A 23,994-nucleotide genomic window follows, 5' to 3' on the forward strand; every position below is an offset into this window, starting at 1 on the left:
ATAGTCCAACCAGAATGGCTCAGTGGTAGAGTGTCAACCTATGATCTAGAACACATGTGTCAAACACAAGGCCCGCGGGCCAAATCCATCCCGCCAGGCCTTGCAATGTGGCCCGCACCGCGCTGTCATCACTGCACTCCGCTGCGTTTCCATCACAATGACAGTTTATGACTGTTCAGTAAACCATTTGGCCCGCGATTTAGGCTGGATTTTAGATTTTGGCCCCTTCTCTGATTGAGTTCGACACCCCTAATCTAGAAAGTCACAGTCCCCTGTCAGGGCACATGCTCAGGGCATGCAGGAGGCAGCTGATTAATGATTCTCTCTCATCATTGATATTTCTCTCTTTCTCCCACTCTCCCTTTCTTCTCTAAAAATTACCAAAAATATATTTCTAAAAAAAAAATAATTACACACAAGCTCAGAGCTTAAAACTTTTAAACTCCCGATCAAAAGAACATTTACTAGAAACAGAATGTTATTACTATTGTATAAATGCTAAAAAGTATAGATTGCTATTCTTAAAACTAATTTTTGTTAAGTACATACATGAAAAATAAGACAATTCTATCAAAACTGCTTCACCAAAACACCAACAAACTAGCAATACTATAACACGGAAAACATAACTTTGTCATTACCATGTTCTGGAAGCTCGCCATATGCCTTCAGACTTCTAGCTTCATCAGCATTGTACTTTAAAATTACATCAGCTTTGTTATCCTTAAAGGTAAACAAATACCTTTTAAAATTGGCTTTGCCAAAATACATCAATTGGTTAGCAAATTACTTTAAAATTAAACACATTAAGGAAAATCTCACTTAACTGTTACAAACTCTCTAAATTCCCAACATATTCTTGGACTTAAGTAGAAATCATTCTATATAATAGAAGGATAATATGCAAATTGACAGAACAGCAGAACCTCTGATTGCTATGATGTGCATTGACTACCAGGGGTCAGATGCTCAATGCAGGAGCTGGCCCCTGGTAGTCAGTGCACTCTTACAGGAAGAGCTCTGCTCAGCCAGAGGCCCTGAGCCAGGCTCATGGCTGGCAAGTGCAGCGGTGGTGGTGGAAGCCTCTCCCACTTTTGTGGCAGTGCTTCTGTGGCATTCGGACATCCCCTAAGGGCTCCCGGACTGCAAGAGGGTGCAAGCTGGGTTGAGGAGCGCCCCCCGCCCCCAAGTACATGGCACCAGGCCTCTAGTTTTTCTTCTTCTTTTTTTTTTAGGCCTCTAGTTTTTCATAAATGACTAAGTAATGATTAACCAACAGCCTGGAAAAACTGCTTGTATAATTAATTTTAATAAGCGAGGAAAAGGAGGAAGGGGGGAGAAAATAGAAAAAAATAAAGTTGTAGTGTAATTACTTCCCTACCACAATGATTACTTACTTGGTTTTTTTAAAAGGTAGTTATATCTCCTAAAGACTGATAGATCTGATATTAAGTCCAAAAACTCTGTATTTAAAAAGATATTTTTTGGCGTTTCCATTGCAAATGCCCTTAAAATATTCACATTTAGCCACTTTTTAAAATAAGTCATTTGGAGAGGAAAAGCAGTGTCTGAAGAATAATTACAATTAACCCCTCCTCATGCCCCCCAAAAAACATTAAAGAAAACTAAAATAATCAAACACAACTGTAGTGTGCTATAAAGCAATAGTTATCAAGCTGTAATGTGCATATAAAACAGTGGGACTGTATTAAAATTCAGATTCTAGCACACTAGATTAAAGACTAAGCTAAAAACTTGCATTTCCAATAAGCTACCAGATGGAGCAGCTAATCTAATCTTTGGATTGCTCTTTAAAACAAGGGAATAGAATGTTTCCAGCAAGGATATATATAGACTTATTCATTAAAGATTAAATGATGAGCAGGTGTTACAAAAAACAATACAAGTCAAAGACAAATACCATATCATTTTATTATACTTATATATGAGATCTAGAGAAGAGAATAAACAGAGATGCAAAATTGACATAGACCCATAGAAACAGAGAGTAAATCAGTGGTTGCTCAAAGGCAAGGGTTTAGGGGTGTGGTGAAGAAATAAGGAAGTACAAACTGATAGGTACAAAATACCATTTCCCTGAAAATAAGACAGTGTCTTATATTAATTTTTGCTCCCTAAGATTGCACTAGGTCTTATTTTCAGGGGATGTCTTATTTTTCCATGAGGAAGAATATGGTACACATTTATTGTTAAATGAAAATAAAGAAAATTTATTACCTGTATACGGTACGGTAGTACGGTAGTTGTCAACACAAACCAGACAAACTGAGAATCCTACAGTATCAAGAATTTACTCATTTATTCAATGACAATCATGTCATCGTCTCTGGAACAGCATCCTCACAATTCAATTCCTGAATTTCCTGGTGAATTTCTTGTGACTCCATTTCTTTCAGAATCAGTGGACCAAATCTCTCTTGGGGCAGGGGGGCTTATTTTCGGGGGGACGCCTTATATTTCACTGAGAAGGAAACCTGTAAGTAGGTCTTATATTCGGAGGATGTCTTATTTTCAGGGAAACACAGGAGTAATGAAGAGAAAACAAGATGGCAGCATAGGTAAACACATGAACTTGCTATCTCGCACAACCACTTCAAAACTATAACAAAAAGACAAAATGGACATCATCCAGAACCCCAGGAAGGCTGGCTGAGTGGAAATTCTACAACTAAAAGGGAAAAGAAAGGCACACTGAGGCTAAAAGGAAGTTCAGAAGTGAAGTGCAGAGGTACAGTAACACGTGTGTGTTCGGAAAGGACTGGTAACTGAGTATGCTCAGGAGGAAGAAACAAGCTCCCAACTATTCTGACCTCCAGTTCTGGGTGAAATTCATACAGGGAGAAGATGGACTGTCTGGCATCAGGCTGGAATATGAGGTAATTTTTTCTCAGAGCTGCTTGCAGCGATTACCAGGGGACACTAAGACCCAGGGACTTCTTAGGGCAGGGCTAAAAGTCAGCCATGGCTGTTTGCTTTGCCCTGAAGATACCCTGAGACCTCGCCCAATCCAACTTACAACTCCACCCCAGCTGTGCACAGAGGATTTTTGCTCATGAATGGCTGGTTCCTTTGCGATCTAAAATTACCTAACAAACTGCAGCTGAGTCAGTGAGATCCAGAACATCCAAAAGAAGGCCCAAGGCCACACAGCAGTTTGCATTGCTGCACATCTGGGCCTCATCTGGGCACCTCCAAAATCAAAATAAGAGGAGGAATCTGCAGATCTCTCCATAGCTCCTGCTGGGTAGCCGCAGGCAGAGCTAAATCTGCACCTCTTTGGAGATCCAAAAGCCAGTGTACACAGGTATTAAGAGTAGAACCAGCCAGGTTACAACTCCTCAGATCCAAAAGAGACAAATTCAGAGGCAGACTCAGTGAGTATCAAAGCCTCACTGAAGCAAGTCCTGCCCCATAAAGGTGTCTCCAGCACAGAAGTTCTCCCATAGTCACAGATGATCCTCACGATCCTCACAGCCAATTGGCCTGGAGGTCAATTCCTCCCAGTGATACCAACAATATTCAAGGCTTAACTACAAAACTGTGCACACAGCCCATAAAAGAATGCACCAAGAGTGTCCACCTCAGGTAATTGGGGAAGCTGAGCCACTGGGCCCTATAGGACACCTAGCACACAAAGTCACTCTATCAATTCAGGGAAGCAGCAAAAATGTGGAGACAAAGAAACAGGTCACAAATGAAGGGAATGGAGGAAAGAAAACTACTGGATATGGAGTTCAAAACCATGGTTACAAGGTTATTCAAAAGTTTCTAGAAAATGTCAATAAATTTAGTGAATCCCTCAGGGATATGAAAAAGGACCAACTAGAAATTAAGCATACACTAACTGAAATAAAGAATAATATACAGCCGAAACAGGTTTGGCTCAGTGGATAAAGCATCAGCCTGCGGACTGGAAGGTCCCAGGTTCGATTCTGGTAAAGGGCATGTACCTTGGCTGAGGGCACATCTCCAGTAGGGATGTGCAAGAGGCAGCTGATTGATGATTCTCTCTCATCGATGTTTCTAACTTTCCATCCCTCTCTCTTCCTCTCTGTGAAAAATTAATAAAATATATTTTAAAAAATATATATATCTTAAAAAAAAGAATAATATACAGATATTTAACAGCAGATGAGAGGATTGCAAGAATCAAGTCAAAGATTTGAAATACAAAGAGGCAAAAATCACCCAACCAGAAAGAAAGAATCCAAAAATATGAAGATAGTGTAAGAAGTCTCTGGGACAACTTCAAGCATACCAATATCAGAATTATGGGGGTGACAGAAGAGAGAGCAAGATACTGAAAACCTATTTGAAAAAATGACAGAAAACATCACCCTCCTGGTTAAAGAAACAGACTCTTAAGTCTAGGAAGTACACTGAACCCCAAACAAAAGGAATCCAAAGAGGACCACAACAAAACACAATATAATTAAAATGCCAAGAGCAAAAGACAAAGAGAATATTAAAAGCAGCAAGAGTAAAACAGTTACCTATAAGGAAGTACCCATAGAAATGTCAGCTGATTTCTCGACAGAAACTTTGCAGGCCAGAAAGGAGTGGCAAGAAATATTCAAAGTGATGAATAGCAAGAACCTACAACCAAGATTACTCTACCCAGCAAAGTTATCATTCAGAATTGAAGGGCAGATAAAGAGCTTCACAGATAAGAAAAAGGTAAAGGGGTTCATCATTGTCAAACCAGTATTATATGAAATGCTGAAGAGTATTCTTTAAGAAGAGGAAGAAGAAGAAAAAGGAAAAGATAAAAATTATGAACAACAAATACATATCAAGAAGTAAATCTAAAAATCAAGTGAATAAAATACTGATGAATAGAATAAACTGGTGAATATAATAGAATCAGGGGCATAGAAAGCGAGTGGACTGACAATTCTCAGTGAAGGAAAGAGGGTATGGGAATTGTGGGAAGAGACTGGACAAAAAATGTACACCTATGGATGAGGAGAGTGGGGGAGGGGTATAGGCAGAGGGTGGGTTGGGATCTGACTGGAGAGAAGCTATGCGGGGAAAAAGAGTGACAACTGTAATAATCTGAACAATAAAGATTAAAAATTAAAAAACAAAAACAAAACCCCCACACACAAACAAAAACAACCCAAGATAGTAATGAAGATATAAATGTAAACAAAGCACAGGAAACACAGTCAATATGTATTATCTATATATGGTGCCAGGTGGGGTATAGGAAATATCAAATGGAACACTATGTACACTATTAAAAGTGAAACAAGTAAACTGACTGTACCTCTGCGACATCAACCAGCAGTTAGGAGGAAATATGCAAATAAGGATGACAAATATGGCGGCCATGCCCCCAGCCCTTCAGGCATGGATCATCTGCTATGGCAAGGCAGGACACCTGCTATGAAGGGAAAGGTGGGGGTGGAGGGAGCTACAAGGTTGGTGCTCTGGCAGACACCGGCCAGAGTCAACAAACCCTGTAAAGACTTTGATTGTAGTAAAGGCTGGATCCCAGTTGCTGGAGAAAAACCCCCATATCTTCTGGCTGTAAAAACCAGTGGGGATTGTGGCTGAGTAACATGGAGGCTTCTGGGGTCCCAGGCAATTCCTCTTAAAAACCCACACAAGGACTTACTGGGACTTGTTCGCTCTGAGCTCCACTCCTGGGTCAGAAGCTTGAAAGAGACATTATGGGTAGGAACTAAATTGTTTTATATAACAGCATGAGTTGGGAGATTGAAAGGGAGAGACAAGCCTTCTCAAGAGACAAGTCTTTGATAAGCCCTCTCTCCACAGAGCCAGGAATATCTGTCTCCATTAGCCCAGCTCTGGTGATTCCAAGGTCCTGTCCTACCAAAACTTTAGTTCCACACAGCTGTTTCTAGTGGCTTTTCCCTACCAATGTCCTGTCTTGCCTCATGCTTCAGATTTTTAAAAAATCTTTCAAATATGCAGCATCTGGCCTCAGCAAGTTCTGGACCTCTTGCTAAGTTGGCTCCTTGTTTGGTATAAGTGGAAGCCAACCTTGGTTCACAGCTTGGCCACTCCTGGGCACCTCCAAGCCAGCACAAGTAGCAAGCATCTACATCACTTTTAGATTATGCCCAAACAGAACACAGGCAGCGCCAACCTTGTTCTGCACCTCACTAGAGGTCCCAGAGAAAGCACTCCCAGTAGATAGCTTCAAACCACGTTGTATCATCCAAAAACCTCCAGAAAGTGACACACTCAAAGGGTGAAGCCAGGCACCATAGATCTACTGAACTAAGTCCTGTTCTGTAGGGGGTCAATGCCTAGCTGATCGTCCATGGTGGCCAGAGATCGTCAGTAACTGTAGCCAGTTCTTGAAGTTGTTTGGCCTGCATGTAAATCCCACCTATTGACCTATTAACAGCAATTACAAATCAACTATAACAGGAAGTGTACAAAGCTTACATGGAGAGGCTCCTTGGTTGATCAGGAAGGCTATCCTAACCTACAAAACACCTATTTAATTAGACCACTCTATCAAGTCTGGGAGATATAACAGCACTACCTAACACATACTAGTGATATGGAAGATGAGGAAGCAAAAAAAAACAACACAACCCATCACACCCTGGCTGGTGTGGTTCAATGATTAGCATTAAAAGATTACAGGTTTGATTCCTTGTCAAGGACACATACCTGAATTCAATCTCCAGCTCAGTCGTTATATAGGAGGCAATCAATTTGATGAGTCTAACGTTTCTCTCCCTCTCTCAACTCTCTGTCTGCCACTCTCCCTCTCTCTAAATATCAAAGGGAAAAAAAATCCATGGGTGAGGATGAATAAAACGAAGGGAAAAAAAAACAACACCCAAAACACTCAGTCACAGCAAAAAAAAAGGGAAGAAAAATCCAAAACAATAAGAATACTATAAGGAACTTCTGGGACAACTTCAAGTGTACCATGGAGGTACTGGAGCAAGAAAATGGAAAAAGAAAAGAAAAGAAAAAAAAAAAAAGGTAGAAAATTTCCCTAACTTGATGAAGGAAATGGACATACAAATTCAAGAAACACAAGACGAAACTAAACAAGATGAAAACTAAAGAGACTCACACCAAGACATATCATAATTATAATGCAAAACCTTATAGACAAATACAGAATCTTAAAAGCAGCAAGATAAAGGCAGTCAGTTACTTAAAGGAAACTTCCAATATTATAGAGTCAGTTGATTTCTCAAAAGAAACTTTTCAGGCCAGAAGGTAGTAGCAAGAAATACTCAAAGCAATGAAAAATTACTCTACATAGGGCAAAGCAATAATTTAAAACTGAAGGAGAAATAAAGAGCTCCCCAGATAAGGAAAAGCTACAGGAGTTCACCACCAAAAATGAAGAATCTTCAGGAGGAAAAAAATAAAAAATGTAAATAAAATGGCAATATATATATGTGTGTATATACACATATATATCAACAATTAGATAAAAAATACTAAACAAGCAAGCAGAAACAAACTCATAGATACAGAACATTTTGATGGCTGCCAGCTGGCAAATTTAGGAGTCTGGGTGGAAAAAGTGAAAGAATTAAGAAGTACAGATTTATAGTTATAGAACAGTTATGGGAATGTAAAGCACAGCAAAGAAATATCCTTCTATCGATATATAATAAAAGCCCAATATGTAAATTATCCTCGAGCAATCATTTGACTGGGAGTTGGACCGCTCACTATGACATGAGCTAACCCCGTATAGGTGGCATGAAACATGGCAGGCATTGGCGACACAGTGCTGACAAGGGGCAGCAGTGAAGATACTGCCATCCCCAATGAACCCCAATAAGAGCAGGACCACAGTAGGATGGTGGACCAGATTAGCAGGCAGCACCAAGGCAAGGCAGGTGTGAGTAGGGGCCTGAATACCCCCCGCTCGTCCTACAGATGGTGACTAGCAGCTGGCAGCAGGTGGTGAGATTGCCTCCTGGCTCCCAGGGGCTGAGGAAGCTGGGAAGGAGGCCCAGCCTTGACCAATCGCTCTATAGGCAGTAGAGCAGAGCAGGTGAGGGGGAAGAGCCAAGCCAAGTTGGGGAGCCAGGCAGGGCTGTGGGGCTGTGAAGATTGGGTCTGATTTCTGCAGCCCACCCTGAGGGACCAGGCATTTAGTCTATATATATGTAAAAGGCTAATATGCTGCATTTCCCAGTCCAACCAGTCACTATGATGCACATTGACCATCAAGGGACAGACACTCAATGCAGGAGCTGCTGAGCTGCAGTGACTTGGCAGCAGTTCTTAGATGATGCATCCTGAAACCTGAAAGGAAGGAGCCTGATTCCTTGTAGAGCCATGTGATTCCATCTTTGGCCGTTGGCTATGTTGTTGTTGGTGCACTATCGATCCCGAATCTGGTTTATGCACACTTGCATTTATGTTCCACACCCTGTATGACAGCAACTCTGCAGAGTGCTCTTACACTCCAGGACCCCTCGGGAGATTCCCAAAGGCCAGGCTGAGGAACCTCACTGCTGGAGGGCTCCCTTCACTCCATAGATGCTGGGGAGGGACCGCAGGAGATTAACTCCAGGGCAAATCCAGTCCATCTCACCACGCTGGCCATCTTCTATTTAAATTCCTTTCAATGTGCAAGAATCCATGCACCAGAACACTAGAAAACAAGACTACTAAAGCATACAAGATCATACAAAAATAAACTATGTATGTAAGATGAATGTAAGTTTTATCAGGGTGATCACTTGTTATATAATGTCTAATCACTAGGGTGTACATCTGAAATATAATATTGTAATGTCAACTGTAATTGAAGTATAAAAATTATGTTTAAAAAAAATAGCCAAAAGCAGTCTTATTCTTTTGAGGCATTGTCTATTATTCTTTACTAGAGGCATACTGTACAAAAATTTATGCACTAGATGGGGTTCCATTAGCCTGGCCTGCAGCCCTCTTGTATTTACCAGTAGGAGGACATGCCTCTTGCAGTGCAGGACTGCTCGCTCCTTATCACTCTCTTGCTTGCTCATCCTTATGGCTTGGCTTGGTGCTCTTTAACATTGTCACTGTGGGAGCACACTGACCACCAAGGAGCAGCTCCTGCATTGAGCATTTGCCTCCTGGTGGTCAGTGTGTGCCATAGCAACCAGTTGTTCCGCTGTTCAGTCAACTTGCATATTAGCCTTTTATTATATAGGGTTGTTGACAGTATTATAGATGTCCCCCAATTTTCTGTCAAACCAATCTTGAGAAAGAACAAAATTTGCAGGCATCACATTTACTGATGTTAAATTACATTGTAAACTATAGTAATCAACACAATACTGTACTAACATTCAGTTGTAGGCTCCTCCACAGACATGGTCTGTTTGGGGCATGTGCAGGAGGCAACCAATCAATGTATTTTTCTCACATCAATATTTTTGTCTTTCCCTCTCTCTCTAAAAAAAAGAAAAAGAAAAAAAATCAATGAAAAAATATCCTCGGGTAAGGATTAATACATAAAAAGAACCAAGATGGAAGCATTGATAAATGTTGATACATGCTGCTTCTCACAACTATATAAAAATTGCAACTAAAATACAGAATCATTATCATTCAGAACAGTCTGAAAGATGGCTGGATGAAAGCTCTACAGCTAGAGAAGTAAAGAAGAAAGAACATAGTGACTGTGAGGGGTGCAGAGGAACAGAAAGTGCTAATCCAACACCCATGAGTCATTTTTTAATTTTCTCTGCGGAGGCTACACATAAGGAGAAAGGGGTCCCAGACCCACATGAGACCTTAACCCAAGGTTCCAGAGCTGGAAAGAAAATCCCCGTACAAACCAACAGGGACTATGGCTGAGTGACATGTAAGCTGCTGGAGACCCAGATGTTCATTTTAAAGGATGGGCATACAAATTTACTAGAACTTGACCCCTCTGAGCTCTGATGCCAGGTGGTGTTAGAGGACTCAGAGGCATATAGGGAGAAACTGGATTGTCTGGCATCGAGGAAGGAACTTGGGGGGTTTCTCCCAGCTGAGGGTGCTCACAGAGAGAAATTGTTCCTGTGTTGGGACCTCTCCTAAGGCAAAGCTGACTGGCAAGGGCCACATGTAAGTGTCCATCAAACTGGTTCACAGTTTGGTCCACCCTGGTGATTTCTAAGACACCAGGGTGGACCAAACTGTGAACCAGTCTGATGGACACTGGTTCATCAATTTACAGCTCCACCCAAGCTGTTATAAACTACAGTAGGAGCACTGTTGTGCAGAAGATAACCCTATAGAGCAGCACTTGCTCTAGTGGGGCTTTGATGCTCACTGAGTCTGCCTTTTGAATATGTCACTTGTAGACATGAAGAGTTATAATCTGGTATGGTCTGATGCTGTCCACTGGGTGCACTGGCTCTAGAGCCTGGGGATCAATTCTTTCCAGTGATAACAAAAGCATTCAAGGCTCAACTACAAGATTGTGCACACTGCCCAAAGAGGGGCTCACCTAGAAGTGCCCAGCTCAGGTACTGGGGAGGCTGAGCACTGTGCTCTATAGGACCTCCTACTACATAAGGCCATTCTACTATTTCAGGAGACATAGTAGTTGTACTTAATGCATAAAAACAAACACAGGAAAACCAACAAAATGTGGAGACAAAGAAACAAGTCACAAATGAAAAACATGGAAGCAAGTAAGCTTCTACATACAGAATTCAAAACTAGTTATAAGGTTATCCAAGGATTTTCATAAAAGCTTCAAGGGACTTAGTGAGATTTCCAAGAATCTTTAATAAGAATGTCCGAGATATGAAAAAGGACCAGTAAAAAATTAAACATACACTAGCTGAAATAAAGAATAATTCAACTGGAAAGTAGAAAATTCCAAAAACCAAATCAACAACTTAAAATATGAGGAAACAAAAAACCCTGAATCAGAAGAACAAAAATAAAAAAGAATAAAAAAATACTAAGATAGTATAAGGTGCCTCTGGAACAACTTCAAGTGTACCAACATTTTATTTTGGGGGTGCCAGAAGAATCTGAAGAAATTTGAAGAAATAATTACTGATAACTTACCCTACTTGGTGAAAGAAACAGACTTACAGGTCCAGGAAGTGCAGAGTCCCAAAGAAGAAAAACCTAACAAGACCCACTAAGACACATCATTAAAATTCAAAGGCTTAAAGACAAGGAGAGAATTTTTAAAGAGAAAGGCAGTTAGTTACCTACAAAGGAGCTCCCATAGACTGCCAGCTATTTTCTCAACAGAAACTATGCAGGCCAGAAGAAAGTGGCAAAAAAATATTCGAAGTAATGAGTAGCAAGGACCTTCAACCAAGATTACTCTAACCAGCAAAGCTATCATTTAGAATTAAAGTTTAGATAAATACATTATCAACAATTAAATCTAAAAATCAGAATTAAAGAACAAGAAATCTAATGAACAAAGTAAATGGGTGAATAAAATAGAATCAGGGACATGAAAACATGAACAGATTGACAAAACTCAGAGGGAAGAGGGGAGGGGAGGCCGGAAAGAATTAACTGAAGGGAAGAGATTAATTGAAGATCTTGGCTATAGAAACAGACAAGAGGATGGTGAAGGAAAAGGGTAGGAGCTGAGGATCGTAGGGGTAAAAAGGGGGGATATCTGTACTATTCTCAACAATAAAAATTAAAAAGTAATAGTAAATAATAATAAACAAAATAAAATAAAAATGATCTAGACTTTGACCAAAAATTAAAAATGGAAAATATATCCATTGACCAATGAAACAAAATCAAAATTCCACAAATAAATGTTTGCATATATGATCAACTAACCAAGAAAAATCAATTGTGCTCAGCCAGTGTTGCTTAGTGATTGAGCAGACCCATGAACTAAGGTCAGGGCTATTCAGGAAGGAGCCAACAGATAATGTTTTTCTTTCATTGATATTTCTTGCTTCTTATTCCTCTCCCTTCCTATCGCTCTAAAATCAATAAAATCAAAAAATGTTTTTAAGAAAAAAAAATTAGCTGTACCTGGTTTGGATCAATGGATACGGCATCCACTGAGGGTCCCAGGCTTCAATTCCAGTCAAGGTCACATGAACAGATTGTGGGCTCAATCGCCAGTGGGATCAGGAAACAGGCAGCCAATCAATGATTCTCTCTCATCATTGATGTTTCTATTTCTCTCACCCTTCTACTTCTCTTTTCCTCTGTGAAATCAATAAAAAATATTAAAGCCCTAGCTAGTTTGGCTTAGTGAATGGAGTGTTGGCCTGTGGACTGAAGGTCCTAGGTTTGATTTTGATAAAGGGCACAAGCCTGGATTGCAAACTCGTTTTCCAGTAATAGGCATGAAGGAGGCAGCCAACTAATGATTCTCTCTCATCATTGATGTTTCTATCTCTGTCCCTCTCCCTTCCTCTCTGAAGTCAATAAAAATATTTTTTTTAAATATTAAAAAAGAAAAGAATAATCAATTGGGAAAGAATAGTCTTCACAAATGGCATTGTGAAAACTGGATAAACACAAGCAGAAAATGAAATTGAACCCTTATCTTTTACCACTCACAAAAAATTAGCTTAGTAGATAAAGACTTAAACACAAGAATTAAAACCATAAAACACAGGGAGAAAGCTCCTTGACATTGGGGTTGGCTATTGTTTTTTTGTATCATAAGCAATAAGAGCGAAAATCATATATAACAACAGCAAACTAAAATTTTTCTGTATAGCAAAATAATCAACAAAGTGTAAAGGGAACCAACAAAATGGTAGAAAATATTTGCAAACCATCCTATCTAATAAAAGAGTAATATGCAAATTGACCATCACCCCAACACAGAAGATGGCTACCACAAGATGGTGAGCAGGAGAGGGCAAATGGGAAGCACCAGGCCTGCAAGAGAGGGCAGTTGTTAGGATGGGAATCATAATATTAATAGACAAGAGATAGCAAATGTGGTGAGATGTAAACTGGTAAAGCCACTATTGAAAACTGTAGGAAGTTTCCTCAAAAGATTTAAAATGCAACCACCATAAAATCCAATAGTACTCTTACTAGGTTTATGTCCAAAGAAAAAAATTGGCTATCACAAAGATACCTTCACCCCATGTTCACCATATCAATACATGAAAGCAACCTGTTTGAATGAGTAAAGATGTCTCTTACACATGCAGACACATACATCCAGGCACAGGTATATTCTTCAGCCATGAGATTTACTGACATTTGTGACATGAATGAACGTGGAAGCATTATGGTAAGTAAAAGACAGAAAATAGAAATACTATATGATCTTATATTTGAAATCTAAAAAAGCCAAACCAATAGAAAGAGAGTAGAGTGGTAATTGCCAGATGTTTTGATGAAGGGGGAAATGAAATGTTGGTCAAAGAATATAGTAAACTTCCAATTATAAGATGTTATTAGTTATTAGTATTAATTCTGGAGAGTTAATGTATGATAATGTTGCCTATAGTTATTATTTTTCTCCTTTGGTTCCATTTATTTTATATTCAAATAACAAATGTTTATTGCATACCTACTATAGACTAAACTCTACAATAGGTGCTGAAAATTCAGGGGAGCATAAGATAAACATATTCTGCCTCTTTGGCTCTAGCCAGGTAGCTTAGTTGGTTAGAGCAATTGTTTCAATAAATCTATCTTGAATCCATTGTAGAGTAGACCCTTGGATATTTTTTGAGATTATAGTTATCTCTTTGCAAAAATCATAAAATTAGACCCAAATTACTATGCTCAATTAATATTTGACAAATGAGACAAGAGCATATAATAAAGTCAAGACAGTATCTTCACTAAACGGTGTCGGGAAAACTGGACAAATATAGACAAAAAAATGAAACCAGACCACCAACTTACACCATCCACAAAAGTAAATTGAAAATGAATAGACAGAAAACCATAAAAATTTGAGTCCACAAATAGCAAAATCTCAGACAAATGCCAAAGCAATTTTTTCACCAATACAGCTCCAGGGGCAATGGAAACTAAAGAGAAAACAAACGAATGAGTCTAAATCAAAATAAAAAGCTTCTGTACAGCAAAGAAAATCATCAACAAAACAAGAAAGTCCACTGCATGGGAGAACATATTTGCCAATTTATCACAGATAAGGGCTTTATCTCCAACACTTATAGGGAAATCATACAACTTAAAAGAAGGCAAACAACACAATGAAAAAATGGGAATGGACCTAAATACTTTTAGAAAGAAGACATATGAAAACACTAAAGGCTCTGTGCACAAAATTTGTGCACAGGATGGGGAGTGTCCCTCACCCCACCTGTACCCTCTCCAATATGGGACCCCTTGAGGGATGTTTGGTGTGATCCAGCCTAAACAGACAGTTGAACATTCATCTAACAATCCCAACTCACCTGCTCGCTCCTGATCACCCCTAATCAATCCCCTGCCAGCTAGATCATCAAACTACTCCAGCCCATAATTGCCCTCCACTGATGGCCCAGGTCACCTCCAACTTGCATCCTGTGCTGCCCAGTTGCCCCTATCCTCCCTTGCTTGCCTGGTCACCCACAAATGCCCTCCCTTGCAGGCCTACCTGCCCCTATCTGCCCTCCCCTGCCGACCTCATCACCAACTGCTGTCCCCTGGAGGCTTGGTCTCCTGAACTGTCCTCCCCTGCAGGCCTAGTCATCCCCAACTGCTCTCTTGTGCAGGCTCGGTCACCTCAACTACTCTTCCTTGCTGGCCCCGTCATCCCAAACTGCTCTCCCCTGCCAGTGTGGTCACCCTGCCTTCCACTGTTGGCCTGGTCGCCTCCAACTGCCCTTCCCTGATGGCCATCTTGTGGCAACCTTCTTGTGTCTACATGGGGACAGCCATCATGTGTCTTGGTGTGATGGTCAATTTGCATTTACTTTTATTAGATAGGACGATCAAAGTAATTAATCATCTGAGAGATGCATATCAAAACGAGGTGCCATCTCACATATGTCAGAATGACTATCATCAAAAAACCAACAAATGACAAGTGCTGGGAGGATGCAGAGAAAAAAGAAGTCCCATGCACTGTTGGTGGGAATGCAAACTGATGCATTCACTGTGGACAAAAGCATGAGGTTTCCTTAAAAAATTAAAGCCAGTAATCCCACTTCTAGGAATATATTCCAAGAAACTAGAAATATCAATCAAAAAGGATATATGCACCCCTATGTTCATAGCAGCACAATTCACAATAGCTGAGATTTGGAAGCAGCCTAAATTCCCATCAGTAGATGAATGAATTAGAAAATGAATTAGAAAACTGTAGTACATCTACAAAATGGAATACTATGCTGCAGTAAAAAAGGAATTTTTACCATTTGCAACAGTTTGAATGAAAATGGAGAGCATTATGCTCAGCGAAATAAGCCAGTAAGAGAAACATAAATATCATATGATCTCACTTGTTTGTGTAATATAATAAACACAAACTAGTTACTTTATAGAAGATCTTAAATGTCTCTACATACACAAAAAAGTAATCATGTAAAAGAATAGAGGTGTTTATATATATATATATATATATATATATATATATATATATATATATATGTCATCTTTCCACATAACACACACACACACTTTCCACACACACACACATGTATAAGCTTAAGTGTCCCAAAGAACAGTTGCTATGATCCAAAGCTGCCCCCTGGTCAATATGCTTTCAAAGCCAACCTCTGAAGTCACTGTCACCAACCAGTGGACCCTGATCAGCCCCAATCCTTGTCCAGGCCAAGGGACCCACACACACGCAGTAATTCATGCACTAGTATAGTGTAAATAATTTTGAATATATAAATGGGTCAAATCACTATGCTGAACCATTTTTACAATACTATAGCTCAATAAACCTAGAAAAAAAAACCACCCAGATACAAATAGAATATTGCCAGAAAGATGGTTTAGGACAATCTAAAATACACTCCTTTTAGAAAGTGGAAAAAATAGTCAAAATCCATTTTATCTGAACTCTAGAATCAAATGCTTACATTATTCTGATAGTTTATTCCAAAAAAATTGACAATCATCTTAAGTGCAAACTTTATAGAATTTTACAACTTGCTCTATTCTCATCCCTGTGCCCTAGTTCCAGGCAGCCAATAAAATCAGCATCTCGTTGGTATTGGAAGGGCAAAATGATTTGGAGATCCTTCAAAAACACAATTTTTAGAGGATTAGCCTTTTCTATAAACTCTTACTTTAGAAATTATTATTTAAAAAATATTTTATTGATTTTTTTTACAGAGGGAGAGGGAAAGAAAGAATTATTGATGAGTGGGACATCGATCAGCTGCCTCCTGCACACCCCCCAGTGGAGATGTGCCCGCAACCAACGTACATGTCTTTGACCGGAATCGAACCCAGGATCCTTCAGTCTGTAGACCGATGTTCTATCCACTTAGTGGAATTGGTCTTGCCTAGAAATTATTTTATTAAAACCTGATTACTAAAATTTTTCCACTCAGGCTTTTATTCAAAAATTGTGGCAATTTGTTTTTTAATTTTATATTTTTATTTTTAAAAATTTAATAAATCTTATTTTTCAGATTATTGCAATTCTTTCTTATCCTTCCCCCCCTCAAAAAAAAAAAAGAAAACCCCTCCTCCTCTGCCCTTTCCTCCCAGCATTGTCCTCATCCATACGTATACAATTTTTGTCCAATCTCTTCCTGAACCCACTCTACTTTTCCCCAGAGAATTATCAATACAGTCCCTTTCTGTGCCCGATTCTATTATATTCACATTTGTTCCTCAGATTTTTAATTCACTTTATTTTTAGGTTTACTTCTTGATATATACATTTGTACATAATTTTTATCTTTACTTTTTAATTCTTCCTCTTGTTAAAGAATGCCTTTTAGCATTTCATATAATACTGGTTTGGTGGTGATGAACTCTTTTAGCTTTGTCTTATAAGCTCTTTATAAGCCCTTCAATTCTGAATGATATAGCTCTTCTGGGTAACCTTTTTGTAGGTTCTTGCTATTCATCACTTTGAATATTTGTTATCACTCCCTTCTGGCCTGCATAGTTTAAGAAATCAACTGACAATCTATGGGTACTCCCTGGTAGGTAATTTTTTCTTTTGCAGCTTTTAATATTGTCTTTTGCTCTTGGCATTTTAATTATCATGTGCCTTAGTGTGGCCCTCTTTGGATTCCTTTTGTTTGGGGTTCTCTGTGCTTCCTAAACTTTTACGTCTATTTTTTCACACAAAAATAGGGGTGAAAAAATTTTTCATTTTTTCAAATAGGTATTCGGTATCTTGCTCTCTCTCTTCTTCTGGCACCCTCATAATTCTGTTGTTGGTACACTTGAAGTTGTTTCAGAAGCTTCTTACACTATCAAAGTTTTGGATTTTTCTTCTTTTTTTCTTTCCCATTTGGGTGTTTTTTGCCTCTTTGTATTTCAAATCTTTGACTTGATTCTTGCTATTCTCTAGTTTGCTGTTGGGTCTCAGTATAATTTTTTTAAAAAAAATATATTTTATTGATTTTTGTACAGAGAAGAAGGGAGAGAGATAGAGTTAGAAACATCGATGAGAGAGAGTCATCGACCAGCTGCCTCTTGCACACCCCCTACCGGTGATATGCCCGCAACCAAGGTACATGCCCTTGACCGGAATCGAACCCGGGTCCCTTCAGTCTCCAAGCCGATGCTCTATTCATTGAGCTAAACCGGTCCCGGCTCAGTATAATATTTTTTATTTTAGTCAGTGAATGCTTAATTTTTTAGATAGTACTTTTTCATATGCTCGCGGTTCTAGCTAAATTTATTGGCCTTTTCTAAAAAGTTCTAGAAAACCTTATAAACCGTGGTTTTGAACTCTATATCCAGTCATGTGTTTTCCTCCATTTTTTTCATTTGTGATGTTTATTTAAAAATATATTTTATTAATTTTTTACAATAAAATGTTTTACAGAGAAGAAAGGAGACAGAGAGTTTGAAACATTGATGAGAAAAACACTGACCAGCTGCCTCCTGCACACCACCCACTGGGGTTGTGCTTGCAACCAAGACACATGCCCTTGACCGGAATTGAACCTGGGACCCTGCAGTCTACAAACCAATGCTCTATTCATTGAGCTAAACTGGTTTCAGAAAGTTATCTGTTTCTTTGTCACTGCATTTTCACTGCTTCCTTGAGTAAGTAGGGTAGCTTTGTGTGCTAGGTGTCCTATATGGCCCAGAATATCAGCTCCCTAGTTACTTGAGGTGGACACTCTTGGTGCACCCTTTGTGAACTGTGTGTACCGGCTTACTTTAGTTAAGTCTTGATTATTGTTGGTATCATTGGAAGAGTTGACCTCCAGGCCAATTGTCTGAGTAGCAGCTGTGTCAACGCTGGGAGAACTGTGCTGAGGACAGCCTTATGGGACCAGACTTGCAAAATTGCACAAGCTTCTGTGCTCAGCTTGGATGGGGCAGAGTCTCAGGATTGAGCATCCAGTCTTGACTTCCTGTTAGCCCTCTACTTGTGCATGTGCCTCCAGACTTCTGCCTTTCTCGGCTCCCAAGTTTCCACCTGACAGTTATATCCCCTTGGTAAGAGCATGGGTCCCCCAGGAATTGCCTGGATTAGGGTTCAGTGCAGTTGGGGGCTTCTGACTTCCTTCCCCTAGGGAAAGGCAGTGTTAACCTTAGCAGTCAGTCCTCTGCCTTTATCTCTACCTGATAGTCCAGACTCTCCCCATATGAGCCTTGGTACACAGGTTTTCACCCAGAACTGGGGCACAGTGCAGTTGGGAGCTCCCTTCTCCCTCTTGCCAGAGAAAGCCAGCCAGGCATTCAGCCACCCTACCTCTCTGCACACGTGACTCTGTACCTAAGCCCTTTACAGCTCCTCTGATTCTCCTTTGAGCTTTTCTCTTTCCTTCTAGTTATAGAATTTCCACTCAGCTTTCCTGTGGTTCTAGATGATGTCTGTTCTGTATTTTAGTTTTAGTTTTGAAATTGTTGTTCGAGGCAGCAGTATACGTGCTTACCTATGCTGCCATCTTCGTTTCTCATTGTGGCAACAGTTGAAGCAAGTACCTAAGAAACTTTTAAAGAAAACGTTTGGAATGAGATATCCATAGGACACTTAAAAAGTCTAACCTATTCTTGTCATATTCTTGATAAGAAGTATATTGTGTCAGATGCCATTTCCTTAACCAGCTTTCTAGCATTAAAAATACCTCAGTTATCTACTGATTTTGAATAAATCAATTCACTCTTGTCTTCATGACTGTATGCTCTAGAAAAATCTAGATAAAAATTATGCAAACATGGCTCAACAGATACTTGGAAAAGTCCAAAACGCTTAAGTATCAATGGCCTTGAGAATCTATATACATAAACATAAAATATAGAGTAAAGCATAGTTGTAAGCTATAAGCTTGATTGAAAGCATGCACCAACGTGCACACAATCCATATACAAAGGTTGGGAGGTTGCCAAAACCGGTTTGGCTCAGTGGATACAGCACTGGCCTGTGAACTGAAAGGTCCCAGGTTCAATTCCAGTCAAGGGCATGTAACTTGGTTATGGGCACATCCCCAGTGGGGGGTGTGCAAGAGGCAGCTGATCGATGATTCTCTCTCATCAATATTTCTAACTCTCTATCCCTCTCTCTTCCTCTCTGTAAAAAATCAGTAAAATATATTAAAAAAAAAAAAGTTTGGGAGGTTTACTGGTTTTAAAATCTCATGTGGCCAAAGATCCTTCCCCCATGTGAACACAAGATGATCACCAAAAGATGGCCATCAGGGGAGGGCAGTTTGGAAGCACCAGGCCTGCAAAGGAGGATATTTGGGGGTGATCAACCCTGCAGTGAGGGCAGTTAGGGGTGACCAGGCCTGCAGAGTAGGAAAGCTAGAAGCAAACAGGCTGGCAGGGGAGCAGTTAGACATCCATCAGGCTGGCAGAGGATTGGTTAGGGGGTGGTCTGGTAGCAGGCAAAAGAGGTTAGGGGCAATCAGGAAGGCAGGCAGGCGAGCAGTTGCGAGCCAGCAGTCCCAGATTGTGAGAGGGATGTCCTACTGCCCCTTTAGGCCCAATCCCAGTGGACATCCTAAACAGGCAGGCAGACATCCCTTGAGGTGTCCCAAATTGAAGAGGATGCAGGCTAGGCTGAGGGACATTACAACCCCTTTTCGCCCCCCTCTATGCACAAATTTCCTGTACCAGGCCTCTAGTTTCTAATAAAAGACATCATTGTTATCACTCTCATTTCAAAAAAAGAAATTATGGGAAAGTATTTTGCTTCATGAAAACATCACAAAATATCTATCTTCTAACTTCACCATAGAATAGTAAAAATTTCAGGCTGCATCAATAATATTTTACAGACTGGCATCACTCCTTGGAATACTTAATACACTACCTAGAATACAACTGGCTTTTAAAGAAATGAAAATAGAATAAACTTTGGTATTTACTGCAAACTTCTAAGAGATTATTGCATATCACATTTAAAATAAAAACAATCCTATATAATAAAGAGGTAATATGGAAATTGACCCTCGGGTTGTTGCATAAGATGGCTGCCCTGATGTGGTTAAAGATGGTCACCACAAGAAGATGGGTGGTAGGGGAGGGTAGTTGGGGGCAATAAAATCTGCAGGGAAGGGCTGTGGGGAGTGACCAAGCCTGCAGGGGAGGGCAGTTGGGGTGACAAGGTGGGCACAGGAGGGAAGTTAGAGGTGACAAGACCAGTAGGGGAGGGCAATTGAGGGTTACCAGCCCAGCAGTTGGAGGCCATCAGGCTGGTGGGGGAGCAGTTAGGCATCAATCAGGCTGGCAGGGGAATGGTTAGTGAGTGTTCAGGCAGGCAGGTAAAAGTGGTTAGAAGCAATCAGGAAGGCAGGCAGGCAAGGAGTTAAGAGTCAGCAGTCCCGGATTGTGAGGCAATCAGGAAGGCAGGCAGGCAGTCAAGGAATTGAGAGTCAGGAGTCCTGGATTATCCAACTGCCGGGCCTCTAATCTAGATAACAAAAGCCTAAATGACTGTGATGGTAGAACAACCAGTCACTATGATGTGCACTTACCACCAGGGGGCAGATACCCAATGCCGGAGCTAGCCCCTGGTGGTTGTTGCATTCTCAGAGGGGGAGCATCACTCAGCCAGAAGCTGGGTTCATGGCTGGCAAGTGCATCGGTGCTGGCAGGAACCTCACTTAGTACTCCGGGGTAGTACTAAGGAGCAACGAGGCAAGTGTAAAGAGAAGCGAGCAGGCAAATGATAACAAACATGAAGTTCCAGACTGTGACAGGGATGTCCAACAAAGGGTCCCAGACTGCAAGAGGGCACAGGCTGGGCTAAAGGACACCCACCCCCAGTGTATGAATTTCTGCATGAAGCATCTAGTATTGAATAATGAATATCCAGATGTGTTTTGTTATAAACACATAAACTATTAATCCATGTGGAAATTTTTCTGAATTAGGAAAACATCAGTATTAAACACAATTTATCCTTAGTAAATTTTGATGACAGAATGATAAGAAGGCATTATTGACTATAATTGGTCAAATGTTCATACTAGAGGCCTGGTGTAAGAAAATTTGTGCACCTGGGGGAGGGGGGGTCCTTTAGCTGGGCCTGTGACCTCTTGCAGTCTGGGACTCCTCGGGGGATATCCTACTGACGGCTTAGGCTGATCTCTGGGGGATCAGCCTAAGGTGACAATCAGACATTCCCTCTAGCAACACAGTAACCCTCAGGGAATATCTAACTAATAACCCTTAGTCTGTCATCCTTAGTGCTGCTATGGAGGCAGGAAATGTTCTGTGTCGAGTGTCTTCCCCCTGGTGGTCAGTACACATCATAGTGATTAGTCATTCCTGGTCATTCCACTGTTAGGGTCAATTTGCATTTTATCATTTTAGTATTCTAATATAGGATTATACATTTTAAATATTAATAATTTATTAAGTACAATTATACAAAACCAATGTAAATGTAATTATTACCTGATAGTCTCGAAGACCAACCAAGATAATGTCTGAGGTATTTATCCAAACCTATAAAAGAAAACACATTGCACATTATATTTAAAATAAAAACAAGTAATAAAGAATAATGTCAAACCATTCTTTTTTTTTGCACTCATCAGTTGCTTATTATTTTATTTTCATTGTTCATCAGTTTTTTTAATTTCCTTGTTTTCTTTTTTTGTGTGCGTGTGTTTTTTTTTTAATTAATAAACTTTTATACTTTTAAGAATAAATTCTGAAATCTAATAATTTTAAACCTTGTTTTTTCTGCCCTGGGAACTGAGAAGCAAACTTGTTTACATGTAAACTTGCCCTTAGGCTATCAAAAGGCGTGTAGCAATTCAAATGTAAATGGACACATGGTTTAAAGATAGCTGCTGGCTGGAATTGGATTACCTGTTCTGGGTGGGAAGGGCTTGTCCTCTCCTTTCTCCATTAAAATTAAGGTGTTAGCTTTAAAACCTCTTTTTGGCAGGAGACCTTAAACTTTTAGAAATTTAAATTTTTCAGGTAGCAAATCAATTACTTAGCATTGGCCTGGCCGCTCCCGGCCTGGCTGCTGCTGCTCTGGGCCTGGCTGCTCCAGGCCCTCAAACCGTTCTTGTCACAAAAAATATGTACTATTCACACAGTGTGGGAGAAAGACACAGATTAGGAGAAAATTATATTCATTTTCTTTGCCTGTGTAATAAATACAGGATAAAAAGACCTAAACAGATCTACCATATTCCAACTTAAAACTTCCCTATTGTTTTCCTAAACTAAAATCTAATCAAAGAAAATGCAGTATATTATTTTCAATTGGTAGTTTCTTTGGTCTCCTTTAATTAAAAAAAAATTCTGTAGCTTTTATTCCTTTACTAGAGGCCCAGTGCACTAATTTGTGCATGGGTGGGGTCTGTCCCTCTCATAAGGGAGCATTAGGCTGGGCCAGTTGGAGGGAAGGGCCAAAGATGATTGACCAGGGAGAGAGCCAATCGGGCAGGGAGGTTGGGAGGGAGGGTGCTCTCTGATCAGGTCAGTTGGCTGGCTACAGTGCATATGGCTTGGCTTTTATATAAACACACTTAATGGCATAGCTTATTTAAAAGTCCACTTTTTAAAATGTTACTTGTTTTTGTGTTAATCTTCACCTGAGGATTATTTTTCCCATTGCTTTTCAAAGAGAATAAAAAGGAAAAGAAAGAAAAGAGAGAGAGGGAGGGAGGAACAGAGGGAAGGATGCAGGGAGGGAGGGGAAAAAAACATCAATGTGTCAGACATATCCATTGGTTGCCTCCCATAAGTGGGGGCAAGGAGTGAACCTGAAATCCAGGCATGTTCAGCTGGCCACCCGATTGTGGCGGATCTGCGGCCAGCCTGCTTGGGGAAGTGGCCATGGGAGTTTGGCTGGCCAGTCCTGCACCCCCTGGTTGGTCAGCCACAGTACATGTCATAGTGACCAGTTGTTCTGATGGCTTGGTTTTTGTATATATAGATTATGAAAGTTCCCATCAAAGATCTTATTTTACACTAGAGCAGTGGTCAACTAACCGTGGCTCGTGAGCCACATGCAACTCTGGCCCCTTGCATGTTCTAATGCCACTTCTTCAAGATAGACTTGCCCAGGACAAAAACCAACTTCTGCGAATGGGCTATGAAGTTTTAATCACACTGTACGTGCAATTTATGCATGCGGTTTGTCCCTCACAGCCTCACCTGCCATCTCAGCCCTGGCTTCATCCAGAAGGTTGTCCAGATTGTTCTGTTGTTTGGTCTAATTAACATATTATCTACTTATTTTATAGCATTGTCTTATAAAACACTATTATTAGGATCATCTTTGGAAACTCAGAAAAATGAGTTGATTGGCCTATATAAAACAGAACAATTCTTTAAAAAAAAATTATATAAAAACAAACCTCCACACCTACCTTTTTTCTCAGTTTTCCTCTGATATGACATAACCTCTTTACACCATCAAAACACAATGCTTCTAAGCGTCCATTTCCCAACATTTTGATTACCTGAGCATACTCTAAGGTGGAAAAAAAAATG

General features: G+C 40.1%; 1 protein-coding gene across 1 annotated transcript in view; it reads right to left on the reverse strand.

Moving 5' to 3' along the window:
- LOC118718766 (eukaryotic translation initiation factor 1A, Y-chromosomal) overlaps window positions 1-23,994 on the reverse strand; it is a 43,458-nt gene that overhangs the window by 5,271 nt on the left and 14,193 nt on the right. Inside the window, exons 3-5 of the mRNA XM_036437613.2 lie at window positions 23,871-23,974; window positions 21,934-21,984; window positions 642-723 (exon numbers count right to left, since the gene is read on the reverse strand). Of these exons, the coding sequence (XP_036293506.1) occupies window positions 642-723; window positions 21,934-21,984; window positions 23,871-23,974 (237 nt within the window). The remainder of the gene's footprint in view (window positions 1-641; window positions 724-21,933; window positions 21,985-23,870; window positions 23,975-23,994) is intronic.

This window comes from Pipistrellus kuhlii, unplaced genomic scaffold (genome assembly GCF_014108245.1).
Source record: "Pipistrellus kuhlii isolate mPipKuh1 unplaced genomic scaffold, mPipKuh1.p scaffold_m20_p_144, whole genome shotgun sequence".
NCBI lineage: Eukaryota > Metazoa > Chordata > Mammalia > Chiroptera > Vespertilionidae > Pipistrellus > Pipistrellus kuhlii.